The 20,867-nt window shown below is 73.9% G+C and overlaps 3 protein-coding genes across 5 annotated transcripts; 1 reads left to right on the forward strand and 2 right to left on the reverse strand.

Moving 5' to 3' along the window:
- Positions 1-961: 961 nt before the first annotated feature.
- On the forward strand, positions 962-5,879 carry LOC138062083 (myb-related transcription factor, partner of profilin-like). Its single transcript, XM_068917853.1, has 2 exons — positions 962-1,453; positions 5,251-5,879. The coding sequence occupies exons 1-2, from the start codon at positions 1,006-1,008 to the stop codon at positions 5,817-5,819; spliced, it is 1,017 nt and encodes a 338-aa protein (XP_068773954.1). The 5' UTR covers positions 962-1,005; the 3' UTR covers positions 5,820-5,879.
- Positions 5,880-6,543: 664 nt separating this feature from the next.
- On the reverse strand, positions 6,544-10,855 carry SHISA4 (shisa family member 4). The gene is made up of 5 exons (XM_068918516.1): positions 10,740-10,855; positions 8,999-9,170; positions 8,762-8,895; positions 7,217-7,399; positions 6,544-7,097 (listed from the first exon to the last, which is right to left on the reverse strand). The coding sequence occupies exons 1-5, from the start codon at positions 10,810-10,812 to the stop codon at positions 7,051-7,053; spliced, it is 609 nt and encodes a 202-aa protein (XP_068774617.1). The 5' UTR covers positions 10,813-10,855; the 3' UTR covers positions 6,544-7,050.
- Positions 10,856-12,812: 1,957 nt separating this feature from the next.
- On the reverse strand, positions 12,813-19,508 carry INAVA (innate immunity activator). Of its 3 annotated transcripts, XM_068918038.1 has the most exons (12): positions 19,469-19,508; positions 18,809-18,901; positions 17,951-18,011; positions 17,424-17,539; positions 17,227-17,346; positions 16,753-16,981; positions 15,471-15,524; positions 15,294-15,396; positions 15,031-15,201; positions 14,381-14,924; positions 13,287-13,375; positions 12,813-13,080 (listed from the first exon to the last, which is right to left on the reverse strand). In XM_068918038.1, the coding sequence occupies exons 3-12, from the start codon at positions 17,994-17,996 to the stop codon at positions 13,044-13,046; spliced, it is 1,509 nt and encodes a 502-aa protein (XP_068774139.1). In that variant the 5' UTR covers positions 17,997-18,011; positions 18,809-18,901; positions 19,469-19,508; the 3' UTR covers positions 12,813-13,043. The 3 variants fall into 3 exon arrangements, with proteins under 3 accessions (XP_068774139.1, XP_068774138.1, XP_068774141.1); XM_068918037.1 differs by lacking the exon at positions 19,469-19,508 and having other exon boundaries at positions 18,809-18,944; XM_068918040.1 differs by lacking the exons at positions 12,813-13,080; positions 19,469-19,508 and having other exon boundaries at positions 13,283-13,375; positions 18,809-18,944.
- Between the last annotated feature and the right edge of the window lie 1,359 nt (positions 19,509-20,867).

Genomic DNA, 20,867 nt, shown 5'->3' on the forward strand with positions numbered 1-20,867 from the left:
CGGAGCCGCTTCCCGAAACCCGGAGAAATGCCTATATTTGGGCATTCAGCAGCAAGGCGGCCCGAGCGGCGCCTCGAGCCGAGCGGCCCGGCCGAGGCCAGGCGGGGGGCCGCGGGCCGGGGGCTGCCGCGCGTTTCGGGGGTGTCCGGGCTGGGGGGGGGGTTAGCGGGGCGCCGAGGGACCCCCGGCACCCTGGCGTGGGGGCGCCGGGCAGCCGCCCGGTGACGGTGACCTCTCCGGGTGCCGCGAAGCGGCCTCGGGGTGTCCCCCCCCCCCTCGACCCCCCCCCCGGTGCGGGGCTGAGCTCTGCCCCCGCGGTGTGAGCTGCCTGCGGCTGGTGGGGGGCACCGGGGGGGGCACCGGGAGCCTGGTCGGACTGGGTGGGGGTGGCTCCGGGACCCCGCTGGGGCTGGGGGGGGCACCGGGGGCGGCACCGGGGGCCCAGTTGGGCCGGGTGGGGTGGTGCCAGTGTCCTGCTGGGGCCGGGGGGGCGGCACCGGGACCCTCTGGGGCCGGGGGGGCGGCACCGGGACCCGCCGGGGCCGGGGGGGGGCGACCGGGTCCCGCCGGGACCGGGGGGGGGCGGCACCGGGGTCCCGCCGGGGGGGGGGGGGGGCGGCACCTGGGTCCCGCCGGGGCCGGGGGGGGGGCACCGGGACCCGCCGGGGGGGGGGGGGGCGGCACCTGGGTCCCGCCGGGACCGGGGGGGGGCGGCACCGGGGTCCCGCCGGGGGGGGGGGGGGCGGCACCTGGGTCCCGCCGGGGCCGGGGGGGGGGCACCGGGACCCGCCGGGGGGGGGGGGCGGCACCGGGACCCGCCGGGGCCGGCAGGGGGCGCGGTGCCGCCGCCGCCGCCGCCGCTCGGGCTCCCGCGGCCGCGGCCGCTCTGTGGCGGCGGCGGCGGCAGCGGCGGCGGCGGCGGCGGCGGCGGCGGCGCAGACAAAGGCGCGGGCGGCGGGGCCATGGGCGGCCGGGCGGCGCCATGAGGCGGCGGCGGGGGGCAGCATGGCCGCGGCGGGCGGCGGCGGCGCGGGGCGGCGGGGGCTGCTGAAGCGGAAGCCCAACTTCACGCTGCAGGAGATCGACATCCTCATGAGCGAGGTGCTCAAGTACGAGCAGCTGCTCTTCGGCGCCGCCGCCAGCACCGTCAACGCCTACGAGAAGCAGAAGATCTGGTGGCGCATCACCAACAAGATCAACGCGGCCGGCCGCAACCAGCGCGACATCGGCGAGGTGAAGAACCGCTGGCGGGGCCTGCGCCGCCGCGCCAACGACAAGATCACCCGGCACCGGCAGGAGCGGCAGGGCCCGGCCGCCGGCCCCCGCCCGGCCGCCGGCCCCCGCCCCGGCCCCGGCCCCGGCCCCGGCCCCGGCCCCGGCCCCGGCTGGGGCCTGCGCGCCGCCGCCGGCCTCGACCCGCCGCTCGTCGCCGTCGAGGTGGTGACGCCGCACGGTGGGTGCGCGGCCGGCGGCGGACGGGACCGGGCGTGGGGTGAGGGGACACGGGGACAGGACGTGGGGTGAGGGGACACGGGGGACGGGACCGGGCGTGGGGTGCGGGGACACGGGGGGACGGGACCGGGCGTGGGGTGAGGGGGGACACGGGGACCGGGCGTGGGGTGAGGGGACACGGGACATGGGGACCGGCCATAGGGTACGGGGACAGAGCCTGGGGTGCAGGGACACGGGGGGGACAGGACAGAACCTGGGGTGAGGGGACACAGGGGACGGGACCGGGCATGGGGTGAGGGGACACGGACGGGACCGGGCGTGGGGAGCGGGGGGACACGGGGACAGGACGTGGGGTGAGGGGACACGGGGGACGGGACCGGGCGTGGGGTGAGGGGGGACACGGGGACCGGGCGTGGGGTGAGGGGACACGGGGGACGGGACCGGGCGTGGGGTGCGGGGGGACACGGGGACCGGACGTGGGGTGAGGGGACACGGGGGACGGGACAGAGCGTGGGGTGTGGGGGGACACGGGGACAGGACGTGGGGTGAGGGGACACGGGGGGACGGGACCAGGCGTGGGGTGCGGGGGGACACGGGGACAGGACGTGGGGTGAGGGGACACGGGGGACGGGACCGGGCGTGGGGTGCGGGGGGACACGGGGATAGGATGTGGGGTGAGGGGACGCGGGGGACGGGACCGGGCGTGGGGTGCGGGGGGACACGGGGACAGGACGTGGGGTGAGGGGACACGGGGGACGGGACAAAGCGTGGAGTGCGGGGGGACACGGGGACCGGGCGTGGGGTGAGGGGACACGGGGGACGGGACAGAGCGTGGGGTGAGGGGGGACACGGGGACCGGGCGTGGGGTGAGGGGACACGGGGGACGGGACAAAGCGTGGAGTGCGGGGGGACACGGGGACCGGGCGTGGGGTGAGGGGACATGGGGGACGGGACAAAGCGTGGGGTGCGGGGACACGGGGACAGGACGTGGGGTGAGGGGACACGGGGGGACGGGACAGAGCGTGGGGTGCGGGGACACGGGGACAGGACGTGGGGTGAGGGGACACGGGGGACGGGACAAAGCGTGGAGTGCGGGGGGACACGGGGACCGGGCGTGGGGTGAGGGGACACGGGGGACGGGACCGGGCGTGGGGTGAGGGGGGACACAAAACAGGACGTGGGGTGAGGGGACACGGGGGGACGGGACCGGGCATGGGGTGAGGGGGGACACGGGGACAGGACGTGGGGTGAGGGGACACGGGGGACGGGACCGGGCGTGGGGTGAGGGGGGACACGGGGACAGGACGTGGGGTGAGGGGACACGGGGGACGGGACCGGGCATGGGGTGAGGGGGGACACGGGGACCGGACGTGGGGTGAGGGGACACGGGGGACGGGACAGAGCGTGGGGTGAGGGGGGACACGGGGACAGAACATGGGGTGTGGGGACACGGGGGACGGGACCGGGCGTGGGGTGCGGGGGGACACGGGGACAGGACGTGGGGTGAGGGGACGCGGGGGACGGGACCGGGCGTGGGGTGCTGGGGGACACGGGGACAGGACGTGGGGTGCGGGGGGACACGGGGGACGGGACCGGGCGTGGGGTGAGGGGGGACACGGGGACAGGACGTGGGGTGAGGGGACACGGGGGACGGGACCGGGCGTGGGGAGCGGGGGGACACGGGGACCGGGCGTGGGGTGAGGGGACTTGGGGGATGGGACAGAGCATGGGGTGCGGGGACACGGGGACAGGACGTGGGGTGAGGGGACACGGGGGACGGGACCGGGCGTGGGGTGAGGGGGGACACAGGGGGACGGGACAGAGCGTGGGGTGTGGGGGGACACGGGGACAGGACGTGGGGTGAGGGGACACGGGGGGACGGGACCAGGCGTGGGGTGAGGGGGGACACAAAACAGGACGTGGGGTGAGGGGACACGGGGGGACGGGACCGGGCATGGGGTGAGGGGGGACACGGGGACAGGACGTGGGGTGAGGGGACACGGGGGACGGGACCGGGCGTGGGGTGAGGGGGGACACGGGGACAGGACGTGGGGTGAGGGGACACGGGGGACGGGACCGGGAGTGGGGTGCGGGGGGACACGGGGACCGGACGTGGGGTGAGGGGACATGGGGGACGGGACAGAGCGTGGGGTGAGGGGGGACACGGGGACAGGACGTGGGGTGAGGGGACACGGGGGACGGGACAGAGCGTGGGGTGAGGGGGGACACGGGGACAGGACGTGGGGTGAGAGGACACGGGGGGACAGGACAGAGCGTGGGGTGCGGGGGGACAGGGTGTGGGGTGCGGGGACGTGGGGATCGGGACAGGACCTGGGGTGTGAGGACACGAGGGACGGGGACAGGGCGTGGAGTTAGGGGGGCTGTGTGTGGGGTGCGAGGACACGGGGACATGACCTGGGGTGAGGGGACACGGGGGATGGGACAGGACCTGGGATGTGGGGACACGAGGGACGGGGACAGGGCGTGGGGTTAGGGGGGCTGTGTGTGGGGTGCGAGGACACGGGGACATGACCTGGGGTGAGGGGACACGGGGGACGGGACAGGACCTGGGATGTGGGGACACGAGGGACGGGGACAGGGCGTGGGGTGAGGGGACAGTTGGGACAGGACTGGGCATGGGGTGTGGGGACATGGGGGACGGTGTGTGGGGTGAGGGGACCCGAGGGATGGGGACCGGTCATGGGGCACGGGGACAGACTGTGGGGTGCGGGGACACGGGGACATGACCTGGGGTGTGGGGACACGGGGGACGGGACAGGACCTTGGGTGTGAGGACACGAGGGACGGGGACAGAGCGTGGGGTGAGGGGGGACGGTGTGTGGGGTGCGGGGACACGGGGGACGGGACAGGACCTGGGGTGCTGGGGGACAGGGTGTGGGGTGAGGGGACACGGGGGGACAGGACAGCACCTGGGATGTGGGGACACGGGATGGGGACAGAGTGTGGGGTGTAGGGACACGGGGGGACGGGACAGGACCTTGGGTGAGGGGACACGAGGGATGGGACAAGATGTGGGGAGTGGGGACAGTCGGGACAGGACCAGGCATGGGGTGTGGGGACGTGGGGGACGGGACAGGGCATGAGGCGCGGGGACACGAGGGATGGCGACAGGGCGTGGGGGATGGGGACAGGGCACGTGGTGTGGGGACACAGGGGACAGGACAGAGCGTGGGGTGCAGGGACACAGGGGACGGGACAGGAGTGCGGGGACACGGCGGACAGGATGGCGACCTGGAGGAACAGGGACATGAGGGACCAAGAGCGGGACAGGGCCGGGGACACGGGGGACTGGTGGAGGGGACTGAAACCGCAACAGGGACATGGGGGACCGCGACGATGACGTGGGACGGGCACGTTGGGGGGGGGGTCCAAGACCAGGAGAGGAAGACGAGGGACACGGCCGGGAGGGGGACCAAGACGAGGGACGCGGCGGGGCCGAGCCGGGCCAGGGCCAGCGCCTGCCAGCCTCCCCCTCCTCTCGCAGCGATCCCCCCACCCCGTCCGTCCGTCCGTCCGTCCCAAATGCCGCATCCGCCCCGCTCTGGGCTTTTAAGAGGCCGCGGTGGGGTGGCAGCGGGGACAGGGGTGAGCGGGGAGAGGCGGCGGAGGCGACGGCCGAGTGCCGGCAGCGCCTCCCGGCCCGGCGCGAGCCGCTCTCCCGCCCCGCTTCCTGGGTTCCTCGCTCCCCGACTAGCACCGTTGAGGCGGCGCGGCGCCGGGAGGGCGGCGGGGGGCCGCCGGCGCCGCGCCGTGACCCGCTCTCTCCGCCCCGGCCAGGCGTGAAGGAGGAGGCGCTGAAGGAGGAGCCGGTGGAGGTGAAGACCGAAGCCTTCCAGGCGCCGACCTCGGAGAGCGTCCAGGCGCGGGCGGCCCCGGGCGCCGAGCGGCGGCGGCGGCTCCTGCCGCGGAGCAGCGCCCACGCGTCCGGCGAGCCGGGCGAAGGCTGGAGCCGGAGCCCGCCGCGTCCCTCGCAACCCGAACTCTCCGGCGGCGGCGACCTGGCCGAGCAGCGGGAGCCGCTGGGAGCCGATTTCGCCAGCGTCGTCTTCGACCGGGAGGCCGAGCGCCTCGCCGGCGAGCCGGGAGCCGCCGCGCCGCCGCCGCCGCCGCTCTCCCAAGCGGGAACCGAAAACGCTCATCACCTCAGCCCGGCCGAGAAACGCATCGTCCAGTCCAACGAGCAGCTGGTGCAGGAGATGCGGGCTTTCCGGCGCGAGTACGCCGAGAGCCGCCGCGAGACGGCCTCCGTCCTGCGCGTCATCGCCGAGGCGCTGGGCGGCGTCAGCAGCAGCCTGGCCCAGCTCCGCGACCTCTACCTCCGCGAGCAGGCGGCCCCCAAGCCCTGAGCCGCCCCGCAGCTGGCTGCGGGGAGCCGGCCGGGGGGGGGGGCCGCGCCGGCGGAGACGGGGCCGGCGCGCAGCGTTCGCTTTGGGGGCCGCCGCGCTCCGGCGCCTGGTTTGGTTTCGGTCTTTTCTCTCCCCCCCCCCCCCCCCCCCCGGCTCGCCACCCTCTGCCGCCACCTCGTAATAAAACTCTGAACTGGCCGCGGGGCTCCCCGCTCTCTGCTGCCGCCCGCAGCCGGGGCCGCCCGAGCGGCAGAAGCCGCCGGTGGGATTCGCCGGGCCCGAATTGGCGGCGTTTCCGAGTCGCCGTCCGCGGGTCGCCTGGCTCCCCTCGGCGCTGGCGGCGGGTGACACGAGTCACGCCGGCCGGGCCGCGCGCTCCCCCCATCGCCCGCTTCTCCCCGCCGGCTCTAAAGGGAGACTCGGCCCGTCGCTCTTGGTGCAGAAGGGGGGGGGGGGCTAAATTTGGCCGGCTGAATCTTTGCCCCCCCCCCCAACCCCGGTCTCGCCTCCGGGGTGAGGACTGCTCTCCGGCCGGGATGTCCCGCCGGAGCCCTTGGTTACCTGATCTAAGTACTAAAATAGAAAATAAATCCTCTTCTCCTGGCGCTTCCCGCGCTGGAGGCCGGATGCAGGGGGAGCCCGGGAGCATCCCCGGGTACCGGGGGGCCGGCACGCCCCGGGGGGGGGGGTCCGCCGAGCGAGGCACGGACGCGGGACACCGGCGTGAGGGCGCAGACGCGGATGTTTTAATGCGAGCCCGGTCGGGAACGAGCCTGCGGGTTCGAGCCGAGGCCAAAAACAAACGGGGGATGGCGGTTTTGGGGGGGGGGGGGACGGCCGCGGCGGCGCAGGGCACGTCCCTCCGGCGAGGGGCCTCCGGGAGCCCCTTCGGGACTGGGGGGGGGCACCGAGGCGCCCACAAAGGACCCAGTGTCCAGGCGCCCGGCACCTGCACAAGAGCCGCTTTGTGCCGCCGGCCCCGGCACGGCACGCGGGAACCGGCGGGGGGGGGGGGGGGCGAAGCGGTGCATCGCCCCGCGGCATGGCTGGCCTTTCGGGGGGGGGGGGGGGTGTCTCGTCGAAGGGCCCGATTTAGCCGCAACCCCGCTCGGCAGCGAGGCTTTTGCGGGTCGTCCTTCCCAGTGCTCCCGCGGCGGGGGGGACCGATGCCGCCCCAGCGGTGGCGGTGGGGGGGGTCCGTGGCCGCAGCGGGGGGGGGGTCGCGGGGTGCTCAGGCCCCGGGGTAGCTGGGCTGCGCCGGGACGTAGGGCGGAGGGGCTGCGGAGAGAGCCGGGACGTGGCGTCAGCCCCCCCCCAATCCCCCAAAAACCGGCCTGCGCCGGGGGGGGGGGGGGGGCGGCTGCGGCCTCGAGGGGGTTTTGGGGGGAGGGTCTCACCTGTGGGGTTGTACACGGGGGGGCCGGCTGGGTAGAGCGGGTACTGCGCGGCGGGGCCGGCCGGCGGGTACATGGCCATGGGGGCGAAGCCGGGCTGCGGGGGGGCCGGGCCGGCCTTGGGGGGGGCGGCAGCGAACGGGGCGGTGGGGGCGCCGGGGTAGCTCGACAGCGGGATCTCTGGGCCTAGGCGGAGGGGGGGGGACACGGCGCTGGGTGCTGCGACACCCGGGGACGGGGCCCGCCGTGGCCTGGCGGTGCCCGCGGGCGGCTGCGGCCCTCGGCAGGGTGCACCCTGCACCCCCCATCTCCTCCCTGCACCCCCAATGTCCCCCACACTCTGTATCCCCACCCTGCACCCCCAATCCTCCCTGCACCCCATATCCGCCCTGCACCCCCAACCCTCCCTGCACCCCCAGTGTCCCCCACACTCTGTATCCCCACCCTGCACCCCCAATCCTCCCTGCACCCCATATCCCCCATCCCAAATCCCCCTGCATCCCATATCCCCCTGCACCCCAACCTCCCTGCACCCCCAATGTCCCCCACACTCTGTATCCCCACCCTGCACCCACAATCCCCCCTGCACCCACAATCCCCCCTGCACTCCATATCCCCACCCTGTACCCCCAATCCTCCCTGCACCCCATATCCCCCTGCATCCCAACCCCCTGCACCCCATATCCCCCTGCACCCCATATCCCCACCTTGCACCCCCATATCCCTCCCTGCATCCCAATCCCCCACCCTAATCCCTGCAGGACACCCCCCCCGCACCCCATATCCCCACCCTACACCCCAATCTCCACCTGCACCCTATATCCCCACCCTACACCCCACTCCCCTGCCCCAAATCCCTGCAGGACCCCCCCCTGCACCCCTAATCCTCCCTGCACCCCTTATCCCCCCACATCCCAACCCCACCTGCACCCCCAATGTCCCCCACTCTGTATCCCCACCCTGCACCCCCAATCCTCCCTGCACCCCATATCCCCCTGCATCCCAAATCCCCCTGCACCCCATATCCCCACCTTGCACTCCCATATCCCTCCCTGCATCCCAATCCCCCACACTAATCCCTGCAGGACACACCCCATATCCCCACCCTACACCCCAATCTCCCCCTGCACCCCATATCCCCACCCTACACCCCACTCCCCAGCCCCAAATCCCTGCAGGACCCCCCCCTGCACCCCATATCCCCACCCTGTACCCCTAATCCTCCCTGCACCCCTTATCCCCCTGGATCTCAACCTCCCTGCACCCCATATCCCCCCTGCACCCCCTATCCCCACCTTGCACCCCCATATCCCTCCCTGCACCCCACTCCCCCACCCCAAATCCCTGCAGGACCCCCCCCTGCACCCCATATCCCCACCCTGTACCCCTAATCCTCCCTGCACCCCATATCCCCCCTGCACCCCCTATCCCCACCTTGCACCCCCATATCCCTCCCTGCACCCCACTCCCCCACCCCAAATCCCTGCAGGACCTCCCTGCACCCCCAATCCCCACCCTGCGCCCCGACCCCCCCGCTGCCCCCCCCACCTTGCAGCGGCGTGCGCAGCTGCTGCCGCCGCTGGTACAGGTAGCAGCAGGAGCACATGAAGCAGCAGACGATGGTGGTGACGATGGCGAGGAAGAGCACCACGGCCGAGGCGATGCCCGCGATGGTCTTGGGGCTGCGGGAGGCCGCGGGGACATGGGAAGTGGGCGCCGCCGTCACCCTGCGCCCGCCACCCAGAGCCCAGCTGCAGCACCCAAAAAGCGGCGCGGGGCACCCACCTGAAGGCGAGGCAGTGGCGCTGCTGGCGCTCGGTGATGAGGCGCAGCGGGTCGCGGCAGCAGTAGCGCTGCTGGCAGGTGCCGCAGCAGAAGGTGAAGAAGTCGCAGTCGAAGCCGGGGTGCCACGAGCCGTTCCTGTCCACGTACCACAGGCAGTCCTCGCCCCCCGCCGCTGGGGGACGGGCGCCCGTCACCGGGGCCTCGGGGCACGCCGCCCCCCCCCCCCACCCCTCCGTGCGGCAGCCCCGGGGACGGGGACAGCAACGCCTCCCCGCTCTATTTCTGGCTGGTGCCACCTGCGAGCCCAGAAATAGCCTCGGGGACGAGGACTTCGGGAACGGCGGCGGCGCCCGGGCGGCTTCGCTGGTGTCTAACAGGGGCTGAAGCCGCCGCTCGCCGGCTGCCAGGCGGACCCGCAGCCCCCGCCACGGCCCCAAATCGCCAGCGCCTACCGGAAAAGCCACCGTCACCCCCCCCCCCGGCCCCCTCCAGCCCTCAGCGGGTCGAGGAAGCGGCACGACCCAGCCGGGGCGGCCCAGGGCGCCCGGAAAAACGGGAGAGCGTCTCGCAGCCGGCACCACCTCCGGCCCCCCCGAAACAGAGCCGGGGGCAGCGACGGGGGGAGGAGGCTGCGCCGGCACGGCCGGGGCGCCCCGCGGACGCCACTAGGTCCCCCCCACCCGACCGCCCGGGCTGCCCCACAGATGCAACGAGCGGCATCGGGCCTCTATCCCGATCACCCAGGGTGCCCCATGGACGCAATGAGCAGCATCGGGCCTCTATCCCGGCCGCCCAGGGTGCCCCACAGATGCAACGAGCGGCATCGGGCCTCTATCCCGACTGCCCAGGGTGCCCCACAGATGCAACGAGCGGCATCGGGCCTCTATCCCGGCCGCCCAGGGTGCCCCACAGATGCAATGAGCGGCATCGGGCCTCTATCCCGGCCGCCCAGGGTGCCCCACAGATGCAATGAGCAGCATCGGGCCTCTATCCCGATCACCCAGGGTGCCCCATGGACGCAACGAGCGGCATCGGGCCTCTATCCCGACTGCCCAGGGTGCCCCACAGATGCAACGAGCAGCATCGGGCCTCTATCCCGATTGCCCAGGGTGCCCCATGGACGCAACGAGCGGCATCGGGCCTCTATCCCGACTGCCCAGGGTGCCCCACAGATGCAACGAGCAGCATCGGGCCTCTATCCCGATTGCCCAGGGTGCCCCATGGACGCAATGAGCGGCATCGGGCCTCTATCCCGACTGCCCAGGGTGCCTCACAGATGCAACGAGCGGCATCGGGCCTCTATCCCGACTGCCCAGGGTGCCCCACAGATGCAACGAGCAGCATCGGGCCTCTATCCCGATTGCCCAGGGTGCCCCATGGACGCAACGAGCGGCATCGGGCCTCTATCCCGACTGCCCAGGGTGCCCCACAGATGCAACGAGCAGCATCGGGCCTCTATCCCGATTGCCCAGGGTGCCCCATGGACGCAATGAGCGGCATCGGGCCTCTATCCCGACTGCCCAGGGTGCCTCACAGATGCAACGAGCGGCATCGGGCCTCTATCCCGACCGCCCAGGGTGCCCCATAAATGCAACGAGCGGCATCAGGCCTCTATCCCGACCGCCCAGGGTGCCCCACGGCCGCAACGGGCTGCACCAGGCCCCACGCCATGGCACCCAGGACGCGCCACGGCCGCAACGGGCGGCAGCGGGCCCCCCGCCCCGCCCCGGGTGTCTCTTACCCAGCGAGGTGGCCACGGCCACCAGCACGGTGCCGGCCAGGGGCCAGCCGGTCCCGGCGCCGCCGGGCCCCATCCTGGCTGCGGGGCCCCGGGGAGCCGCTGCCCGCGGCGCTCGCTGCCTGCCCCGAGGGGCCGGGCCGGGGCTCCGCTCCGCCCGGGGGCGCCCGGGGCGAGGGCGGCGCCGGTGCGGCGGGGCCGGTGCGCTGCGGCGGCCGCGGTGCAGCGGTGCCGGTGCCGGTGCGGGTCCCGGCGCGGTGCAGCGGTCTCGGCCTGGTGCAGCGGTGCCGGCGCGGTGCAGCGGTCCCGGTGCCGGTGCCGGTGCGGGTCCCGGCGCGGTGCAGCGGTCTCGGCCTGGTGCAGCGGTGCCGGCGCGGTGCAGCGGTCCCGGTGCCGGTGCCGGTGCCGGCGCGGTGCAGCGGTCTCGGCCTGGTGCAGCGGTGCCGGCGCGGTGCAGCGGCCCCGGCCCCGGTGCCGGTTCTGGTCCCGGCGCGGTGCAGCGGCCCCGGTCCCGGCGCGGCCGGCGCAGGCCCGCAGTGACGCCGCAGCCCCGCGGCGCTCGGCGGCTGCCCGGGCTCCCCCCCCCCGCCCCCGGCGGCGCCTCCAGCCGCAGGCCCCGGCCCCGGCCCCGGCCCCGGCCCCGGCCCGCCCCGCCGGGCGGAGCCGCCCCTCCCGCCCGCCCGCGGCCCCGCGCTGCCGCCCCCGGCCCTGCTCCCCGCTCCCCTTCCCCTCCTGCCCCCCTGCGCTTCCCCCTCCCCAGCTGCACCCCTTCCCCTCCCTGCACCCCCGGCACCCCTTCCCCTCCCCACCCACGCTTTCCCTTCCCCATCCCCCGGCACCCCCTTCCTGCACCTCCTTCCCCTCCCGTCCCTGCACCCCTTCTCTGCACCCCCACAGCTCTTCCCTGCACCCCTTCCCCTCCCCATCCCCTTCCCTGCACCCCTCTCCTTCCCCTCCCTGCACCCCTGCACCCTTCCCCTCCCTGCATGCCCCCTGCACCCCTTCCCTGCACCCCTTCCCCTCCCCATCCCCTTCCCTGCACCCCTCTCCTTCCCCTCCCTGCACCCCTGCACCCTTCCCCTCCCTGCATGCCCCCTGCACCCCTTCCCTGCACCCCTTCCCCTACCCATCCCCTTCCCTGCACCCCTGCACCCTTCCCCTCCCTGCACCCCTGCACCCTTCCCCTCCCTGCATGCCCCCTGCACCCCTTCCCTGCACCCCTTCCCCTACCCATCCCCTTCCCTGCACCCCTGCACCCTTCCCCTCCCTGCACCCCTGCACCCTTCCCCTCCCTGCATGCCCCCTGCACCCCTTCCCTGCACCCCCACAGCTCTTCCCTGCACCCCCGGCACCCCTTCCCCTCCCCACCCACGCTTTCCCTTCCCCATCCCCCGGCACCCCCTTCCTGCACCTCCTTCCCCTCCCGTCCCTGCACCCCTTCTCTGCACCCCCACAGCTCTTCCCTGCACCCCTTCCCCTCCCCATCCCCTTCCCTGCACCCCTCTCCTTCCCCTCCCTGCACCCCTGCACCCTTCCCCTCCCTGCATGCCCCCTGCACCCCCCTGCACCCTTCCCCTCCCTGCACCCCTGCACCCTTCCCCTCCCTGCATGCCCCCTGCACCCCTTCCCTGCACCCCCACAGCTCTTCCCTGCACCCCTGCACCCTTCCCCTCCCCCACATGCCCCCTGCACCCTTTCCCCTTCCCTGCACCCCTTCCCCTCCCCATCCCCTTCGCCCCCGCATGCCCCCTGCACCCCTCACCCCATCCCTTCCCCGGCACCCCTTCCCCAGGCGGGGGGAGCAAGGGGTTTCTGGGGGCCGGGGGGAAAGGCCGGCGCTTGGCAGCCAGGTCCGGGGACGAGCCGCGGCCGGGGCGGCCGAGCCCTCGCGCCCCTGCGTCGCGCTGGGTGCCAGCCCCCCGCTCCGGGGGGGCTCCGCTCGGGGCATCCCCCCTCTGCGTGCCGCGGCCGGCCCGCGCGCCCCCCGCCCAGGGCGCCGGAGCCCCTCCGTGTCCCCTTCGGCGAAAGCCCATTTTCTCGCCCCCCGCGGCTCCCGAGCCCCCCTGCCCCGTCCCCCCCCCTTCCCGAGGAAGCCGCTTTCCTGCAGGCTGCGAGCGGCACCTGCCCCGGGGAAGGGACCCCCCCCCAAACCGGGGACCGGAGGGGGACAGAGCCGGGCTGACGGGTCCCGGGAGGCGCCGCCGTCCCCGACGGAGCAGCCGGGAAGGACCCCGGGGCCGAACCCAAACGTCCGTGTTTATTATAGCAGAAAGCGAGGCCGGTCCCGAATCCCGGATTTCGGGGCCTTTATCCGGCGCCCCCGCCCGTCTCGGAGGGGTCGGACCTGGCAGGGCGAGAGGCGACGGTCCCCGCTGGGCCCCGGGACCGGCGACGGGTTCCCAAACGTGGGCACGGCCCCTGGGGGGGGCCCAGCCAGGCCGCGGCAGGGTGACCGCGGCATCCCCAGCACCCGGCCGCCGGCTCCCACTCGGGACGGTCCGGCACTGGGTGGCACCGCTGGCCGGGGGGGGGGTGGGGGGGAGTGCTTACACTCGTGTGACGATCTCGCCGTTCTCAGGCACGTAGACCTGCCGGGGCGCCCCGTCCAGGCAGCGCTGCAGCACGTGCGTCTGGGCCACCTGCAGGGAGACGAGGGGCGGTGGGCGCCGCGGGAAGGGGGCTGCGCGCCCCAAACCGCCCAAATCCCGCCGAGGCGCCGCCGAGGAACCCCCCACCCCGGGCGGTGCAAAGCAAGGGGGGGAGGCTGAGCGCTGAACGTGACCCCGCACACCGGAGCGGATGCGGCCAGGCGGGGACCCCCCCCCCGCCACCACCACCACCGCCTCGGCTCCCTGGGGTCGGGGGTCCGGCGGGGAACCAGTGCATCCTCCCCCTCCAAAATGCCGTGCGAGGGCCCTCGTGCCCCCCAGTGACCCCCCCGTCCTGCCAGAAGGGACCTCGGTGCTGCCCCAGGGACCCACGTGGGACCCTGCTTTTGTCCCAGGGACCCTCGTGGGACCCTGGTGCTGCCCCAGGGACCCTCGTGGGACTCTGCTCCTGCCCCAGGGACCTCAGTGCTGCCCAAGGACCCCCATGGGACCCTGCTTCTGCCCCAGGGACCTTCATGGGACCCTGGTGCTGCCCTAGAGACCCTGGACTTGCCCACAGGGACCCTTGTGAGTCCCCAGTCCTGCCCCAAGAACCCTTGAGGGACCCTGGTCTTGCCCCAGGGACCTTCATGGGACCCTGCTCCTGCCTCAAGGACCCTTGTGGGACCCTGGTGCTGCCCCGGACCTTCATGGGACCCCGCTGTTGCCCCAAAGACCCTCGTGGGATCCTGCTACTTCCCCAAGGACCCTTATGCAACCCTGATCCTGCCCCAGGGACCTTCTTGGGACCCTGCTCCTACCCCAAGGACCCTCGTGGGACCTTGCTCCTGCCCAGGGACCTTCATGGGACCCTGGTGCTGCCCCAAGGACCCTCGTGGGACCCCGGTGCTGCCCTGGGGACCTGCCCGAGACACCGCTCCTGCCTGTAGGACCATCCCGGGACCCAACTCTGCCCGTTGCGGGACGCCGCCGGTACCCCGCTCCCCGAACCGCCGCGGAGCGACAGCGCGTTGGGCGTCCCCGACGGAGCCGTACCGGGGCGCGGGACGCGTACGTCTCGCCGCCCGGCCGGAGAAGGTCGCGGCGGTCGAGCGAGCGAGGCCGGGCGCCGGCGCGCAGCCGGGCCCGTTCGTGCCACGACATGAGCTCCTGGGTCACGGCGGCCTTGGAGAGGAGGCGGCCGGCGGGCGGCGCGGAGTCCCTCAGCGAGGGCGCCCGCGCCACGCGGCTGCGCCCCGGCACCAGGCGCTGGTAGCGCAGCGGGACCGCGTCCTGCTCGGAGACCACGGCGTCCGGCCCCCGGTACGCGGCCGGTGCCGGGAGCCGGCGGACGCCCCCGGTATAGGAACCGGCGGGGGGCTCGGCGGCGGGCGGCCGGCGGCGGGAGGCGACGGGGCTGCGGCCGCCGCCGGGCGAGGTGGCGCGGGAGGCGCTGGAGACGTCCGAGCTGCTGTCGTCGGAGCCGGCGCCGGGCGCCGGGGAGCAGCGGGCCGGCGCCGTGACTGTGTAGTAGGTGGGACGCCGGCGGGGCAGGGCGCCGCGGCCCCCGGCTTCGGCGGGCTCCCGGCACCCCTGCGCCCTGGGCGAGACGAACGAACGTCCTTCGCTGCCGCCCGCCTCCGACGTTCAAGGATGGGGTTGGGGGGGGGAGGCCCCCTTGGGAAAAGGGGGCTCGGCGGCCGTACCGGAGGGATTGGGACTGTCCTCTCCTGGCCGGCAGCTCCGGCGTGGTCGGGGCGCTGGAGCCCCCGCGCCGGCACAGCGCCAGGCTCCTGACGGGCACCAGGCGGTAGGGGGACATGTCGGCCAGGCCGGGCGCCGTGGGGATGGGCAGGGGCGAGGCGACGGGCTCGGCGCTGCGGGGGAAACGACAACCGAAAAAAAAAAAAACCCATGAAGAAGCCGGGGGTGAAGCGGGGAGGGGGCCGGCGGCGGGCGCAGCCCCTACCCGGCGTCGGCCTCGAGCGGCTCGGCCTCCTCGCAGGCTCGGTGGAGGCTGGCGTCGTCGCCGGGGCGGGCGCGGGGCCGCGGGGCCGGCGGCCGGGGCTGGGCTGCGGCAGACGGCGAGGGCTGAGTGCGGCGGGCCGGTGCGGGGCAGCCCGCCGGCGGCCCGCGGCCCCCTTACCCTCCTCCGGCAGGACGGCGTCCGACAGGGAGCTGTCGTCCGAGGCGCTCGGCTCTGCGGGGGCGAGCGGGGCGCCGGGGTGAGCGCGGCGGCGCGGCGGCACCTTGCCTGTCCCGACACGCGGGCCTCCGGCGGCGATACCTGCCGGGCCGGCTCCGCCGCGCCGCCCACCGCCGCCGCAGCTCCGGGCAGCTCCCGGAGCCGAGCGCTCTCCTGCAAGCAGGAGGCCCAAGCTGCACCCCAGCATGGCGTCGTCCCCCCACCCCCACCCCAGGGACCCCGACGGGGCGCGTTCACCCAGGGCACCCCGGGGTGCATTCGCCCCGGAGGGTGCAGCGGGGCGCATCCTCCCAGGGCACCCCGGGGTGCATTCGCCCCGGAGGGTGCAGCGGGGCACATCCTCCCGGGGCACCCCGGGGTGCATTCGCCCCGGAGGGTGCAGCGGGGCGCATCCTCCCGGGGCACCCCGGGGTGCATTCGCCCCGGAGGGTGCAGCGGGGCGCATCCTCCCGGGGCACCCCGGGGTGCATTCGCCCCGGAGGGTGCAGCGGGGCGCATCCTCCCGGGGCACCCCGGGGTGCATTCGCCCCGGAGGGTGCAGCGGGGCGCATCCTCCCGGGGCACCCCGGGGTGCATTTGCCCCGGAGGGTGCAGCGGGGCGCATCCTCCCGGGGCACCCCGGGGTGCATTCGCCCCGGAGGGTGCAGCGGGGCGCATCCTCCCGGGGCACCCCGGGGTGCATTCGCCTCGGAGGGTGCAGCGGGGCGCATCCTCCCGGGGCACCCCGGGGTGCATTCGCCCCGGAGGGTGCAGCGGGGCGCATCCTCCCGGGGCACCCCGGGGTGCATTCGCCCCGGAGGGTGCAGCGGGGCGCATCCTCCCGGGGCACCCCGGGGTGCATTTGCCTCGGAGGGTGCAGCGGGGCGCATCCTCCCAGGGCACCCCGGGGTGCATTCGCCCCGGAGGGTGCAACAGGGCGCATCCTCCCGGGGCACCCCGGGGTGCATTCGCCCCGGAGGGTGCAGCGGGGCGCATCCTCCCAGGGCACCCCGGGGTGCTTCTGCCCAGGAGGGTGCAACAGGGCGCATCCTCCCAGGGCACCCCGGGGTGCATTCGCCCCGGAGGGTGCAGCAGGGCGCATCCTCCCAGGGCACCCCGGGGTGCACGCACGGCACCCAGCACCCCGGCCTGCAGTCCCCAGGGACGACAGTGCCGAGTCCCCCGGCCTGCAGCAGCCACCGCCGGGGCCGGACGCCACGCGAGCGCCGGGGTGCAGGCTCACCGTCGGCGGCGGTGCCGCCGCTCGTGGGCAGGGGCCGGCAGCCGGCCCGGAGGCGACACTCGTTCAGGGTGGTCTCCAGCTCCTTCAGCTTCCTCTCCTCCTTCAGCGCCGCGCTCTTCCGCCGCTTGCGCAGCTGCTTGCCGATGTTCTCCTCCCGGCAGAGGCGGCGGGCGGCCTCGGCGATCTGCAGCTGCAGCGCCAGGTCCCGCTCCAGGGTGCTCAGCGGGTCCTGGGGACGGCGGAGGGCGGCGGGTGGAGGAGGGAGGGGAAGGACGGACGGCTGCTCGGCACCCGCCACCCCGAACCTGGCTGCGCCCCGGGGTGCCCAGGGCGGCCGCGCGGGGCTGAGCACCCCGTCGGCGCGCGGCCGGGGGGGAGGAGGAGGAGGAAGGGGCGCCGGCGTGACAACGAAGGCTGAGGCCAGGCTGGGTTTTGGGGGGGGGGGTACATGGGGGGCAAGCGGGGACGTCTCACCGCCCCGCGCAGGACCAGGGTCTCATCCAGCTTGAAGGCGGCGCCGATCCTCCGCCGCACTTTGGGGGGCTTCTCGCCGCTTTGCAGGGGGAACTCGCGGGGCAAAATCCCCGTCAGCTCCTGGAGCAGAGCGGGGAGAGCTGAGCCGGGGCCGGGGGGGCACCGCGGCCGGACGCCCACCGCCCGCCGCCGCTCACCGCCTCGCGCAGGCACAGGCGCCGCAGCTCCTGCACGCAGACCTCCAGCCGGGCCTCCAGCTCCCGGCGCCGCTTGCGCTGAGCCGCCGGGTCCCCTCGGGCCGCGCTGTGAAAAGCTGTGATTTTTTTTTTTTTTTTTTTTTTAAATCTCGACCCCCCCCCCGACCCCCCCCCCGCCGCCCCGCCGCCAGGAGGATGCTCCGAAGCCGGCGGCGGCGGCGGCAGGTTTCGCTCTGACTCAGCCGCTCCCCGGAGCGAAACCCGCCGGCGCCGGGGGGGGGGGGGGGCGTGCCGGGCTCTGGCATCGCCGTGTCCCCCCCGGCCCCGACCCCACGCGGGGACTCCCCCCCCCCCCCCGCATCCCCATCCCGCTCGGCTGCTTCGCCCCGACCTGGGGAAATCCCGAATTTCCCAATTGTCGACTTTTCCCCCGCCCCGTCGTGCGGAGCTGCTGGCACCGGGCCGGGGGCCGGCTCCTCGCCCCGACCCGCCCGTCGCGGCGGGGGCGCTCGGCCGGCCGCGCTCACCCGAGCGCCGCGGGGCGCCGCTGTCCGTCTCGCTCGCCTGCTCCATGCCGGCCCGGGGCACCTGCGCGGGAGCGCCGAGCCCGTCGTCCGGCCCCGCACGCGCCTGGGGACCCCCCCACCCCGCCGTGGCCGGCCTTGCACACGCGGGTGCAACCTCCCACGCACCCGGCCTTGCACACGCGTGTGCACCCCCACCGTACCCAGCCTTGCACACATGTGTGCACCCCTCGCTCGCTGTGCCCACCCTTGCACACGCGGGTGCACCCCCACTGTGTCCAGCCTTGCACACGTGTGTGCACCCCCGCCATGCCCAGCCTTGCACATGTAGGTGCAACCTCTCATGCACCCAGCCTTGCACACGCATGTGCACCCCCGCCATGCCCAGCCTTGCACACGTGTGCAACCTCCCATGCACCCAGCCTTGTACACACGTGTGCAACCTCCCATGCGCCCACCCTGCTCAGCCTTGCACACATGTGCACCCCACCCACCTTGCCCACCCTTGCACACATGTGTGCACCCCCACCCTGCCCAGCCTTGCACACACATGTCCAACCTCCCACGCACCCAACCTGCCCAGCCTTGCACACGCATGTGCAACCCCCCCCACCATGCCCAGCCTTGCACATGCATGTGCACCTCCCCACCCTGCCCAGCCTTGCACACGCAAGTGCAACCCCCCCGCGCACCCTTAGCCCCTGGCCGGCGGCAGCTCTCCGGGGCCAGAGGCAGTTTGCTCCCGGAGGAGCAGCCACCCCCCCCAGCCCCCCCTGTGCCTCAGTTTCCCTCCCGATGCACCACCACGCACGGCACCCCGCAGCGCCAGGCCGGGCGCCCCGTTTCTCAGCGGCGACCCACCGCTCAGCTCCTTCTCGGCCGGACTTCGTATCCTGCGGGGCCACAGAGCCCCCTCCCACCCCGTCGCGCCGGTTGGCGAGCGGCGCTTTGTTGCTGCGGGGGAGGAAGGCGAGTCAGTGTTTGCTTTGCCTGCCGGCCTTCTTGTAGGTCCTACGATAAACAAAAGCGTGCAAAGGCCGGCTTCGCCCCGGCGCAGCCCAAGGGGGGTGTCCGGATCGGGAAAGGGGGTCCCGTGGATGCCGGAGCCCGGCCAGGCCGGGGGAGGCACGTGGGACCGTCACGGTCCCGTTCCCACCCCGGCTGGTTTCGCTGGGCGCCTCTCCCAGTTTTTATTTCATCTCCGCCTCGGGTTCACACGGGCGCCCGGCTCCCTCCCGCGCGGAGGGCGAGGCGTTTTTCCAGGAGTGGGATGTGGGAAAGCTGCTGCCCCCCCCCGGACGCCCCATTTCCCGCAGAGCCCCCGGGAAGAGGCTGGAGGAGCCAGCACAGCACCGGGCCTCGCAGGCCTCACGCGTGTCTCTGCCGCGCGAGCTGGAGGGCAGTGTCGGGCAGATATCCGGTCCAGGGCAAAGTTCCCCAGGGACTGGGAAGGCCGGAGCAGGGCCATGAGCAGCCTCGTTTCTCCTGCGTGATCTCCAAAAAACCCTGTTTTGGGGGTACCTGTTGCCTCCCTGGAGCACAGGAGGGAGACACCTCGGCCGGGCCGTTTCAATCTCCTCTTCCCCCCATCTCTCCGGAGCCAACCTTGGGGCGATCGGGCACCAAGAGCTCCTCCCCACGGGACCCTCGCTGCTCGGCGTGGTGCCGAGACGCTCTGATCTCCCCAGCGCGTCCCCGGCGGCGCCGGCGCCGGCGGCACCCGGCAATGGCTCGTCCCGGCAAGAGGCTGGACCCGTCGTGGCCTGGGGGAGCGGAGGGGAGGAGAGGCAGCGTCACCCCCTCGCCAGCCGCCTGCGGCTTTGCACCCGCTCGGCTCCCGGCTCCGGCGTGGCTCGCGCAGTTGTGTCGGGTCGGGGGCCGCAGCCGCGCAGGCGATGCCTTACCTGGAGCTGCCGGCCCGGCCGGGCGCCGCCGGCTCGGCCGCCACTCGCCGCCTCTGCCCGCGCCTGGGAAACCGGGCGACTTGTTTTGACTTGAGTCAGAGGGGAGGAGCAGGTGAGCAACACCTTCCCGGGCGAAATCCCTCACGAGCCGGGGCTGCGGCACCTCCCTGCCCTCCCCGCGCCGCCGGGGGCCGGGGGCTGTGCCGGCTCGGGGGCACAGCGCGGTGCGGCGATGGATTGCACGGCGCAGCAGAGCGTACGGTTGCACGGCACAGCGTGGCATGGCACGGCATGGTACATCATAGCAAAGCACAGCATGGCATGGCACTGCACTGCATGGCCCGGCACAGCATGGCATGGCACAGCACGGCACGGCATGGTGCATCATAGCAAGGCGTGACATGGCATGGCACTGCACTGCATGGCATGGCCTGGCATGGCATGGCACAGCATGGCACAGCATGGTGCATCATAGCACTGCATGGCAGTGGATTGCATAGCACAGCACAGCATGGCACAGCACAGCATGGGATTGCATGGCACAGCATGGCACAGCATGGCACAGCATGGTGCATCATAGTCAGTGGATGCACTGTGCATGCATGGCAGTGGATTGCATGGCACAACATGGCACGGCATGGCGCATCATAGCATGGCACGGCATGGCATGGCACAGCATGGGATTGCATGGCACAGTGTGGCACAGTACGGCACAGCATGGTGCACCATAGCACTGCATAGCAGTGGATTGCATGGCACAGCATGGCACAGCATGGCACAGCACGGCACGGTGCATCATAGCATGGCACGGCATGGGATCACATGGCACGGCACAGCATCGCCATGGGTACCGTTGTCTTCATCGCGACGAAGCTGCTGGCAGCACACGGGGAGAAAAAGGGGCCGGGAAGAGGGAGGAAGGGCCAGGAGAGGGGGGCAGGTGAACGCCGGCTCTGCCCCGGGGCCCGTGGGATCGGCGCTGCTGCCAGCTCACAGCCGGCGCGGGATGAATCACT

This window comes from Struthio camelus, chromosome 24 (genome assembly GCF_040807025.1).
Source record: "Struthio camelus isolate bStrCam1 chromosome 24, bStrCam1.hap1, whole genome shotgun sequence".
Lineage (NCBI taxonomy): Eukaryota > Metazoa > Chordata > Aves > Struthioniformes > Struthionidae > Struthio > Struthio camelus.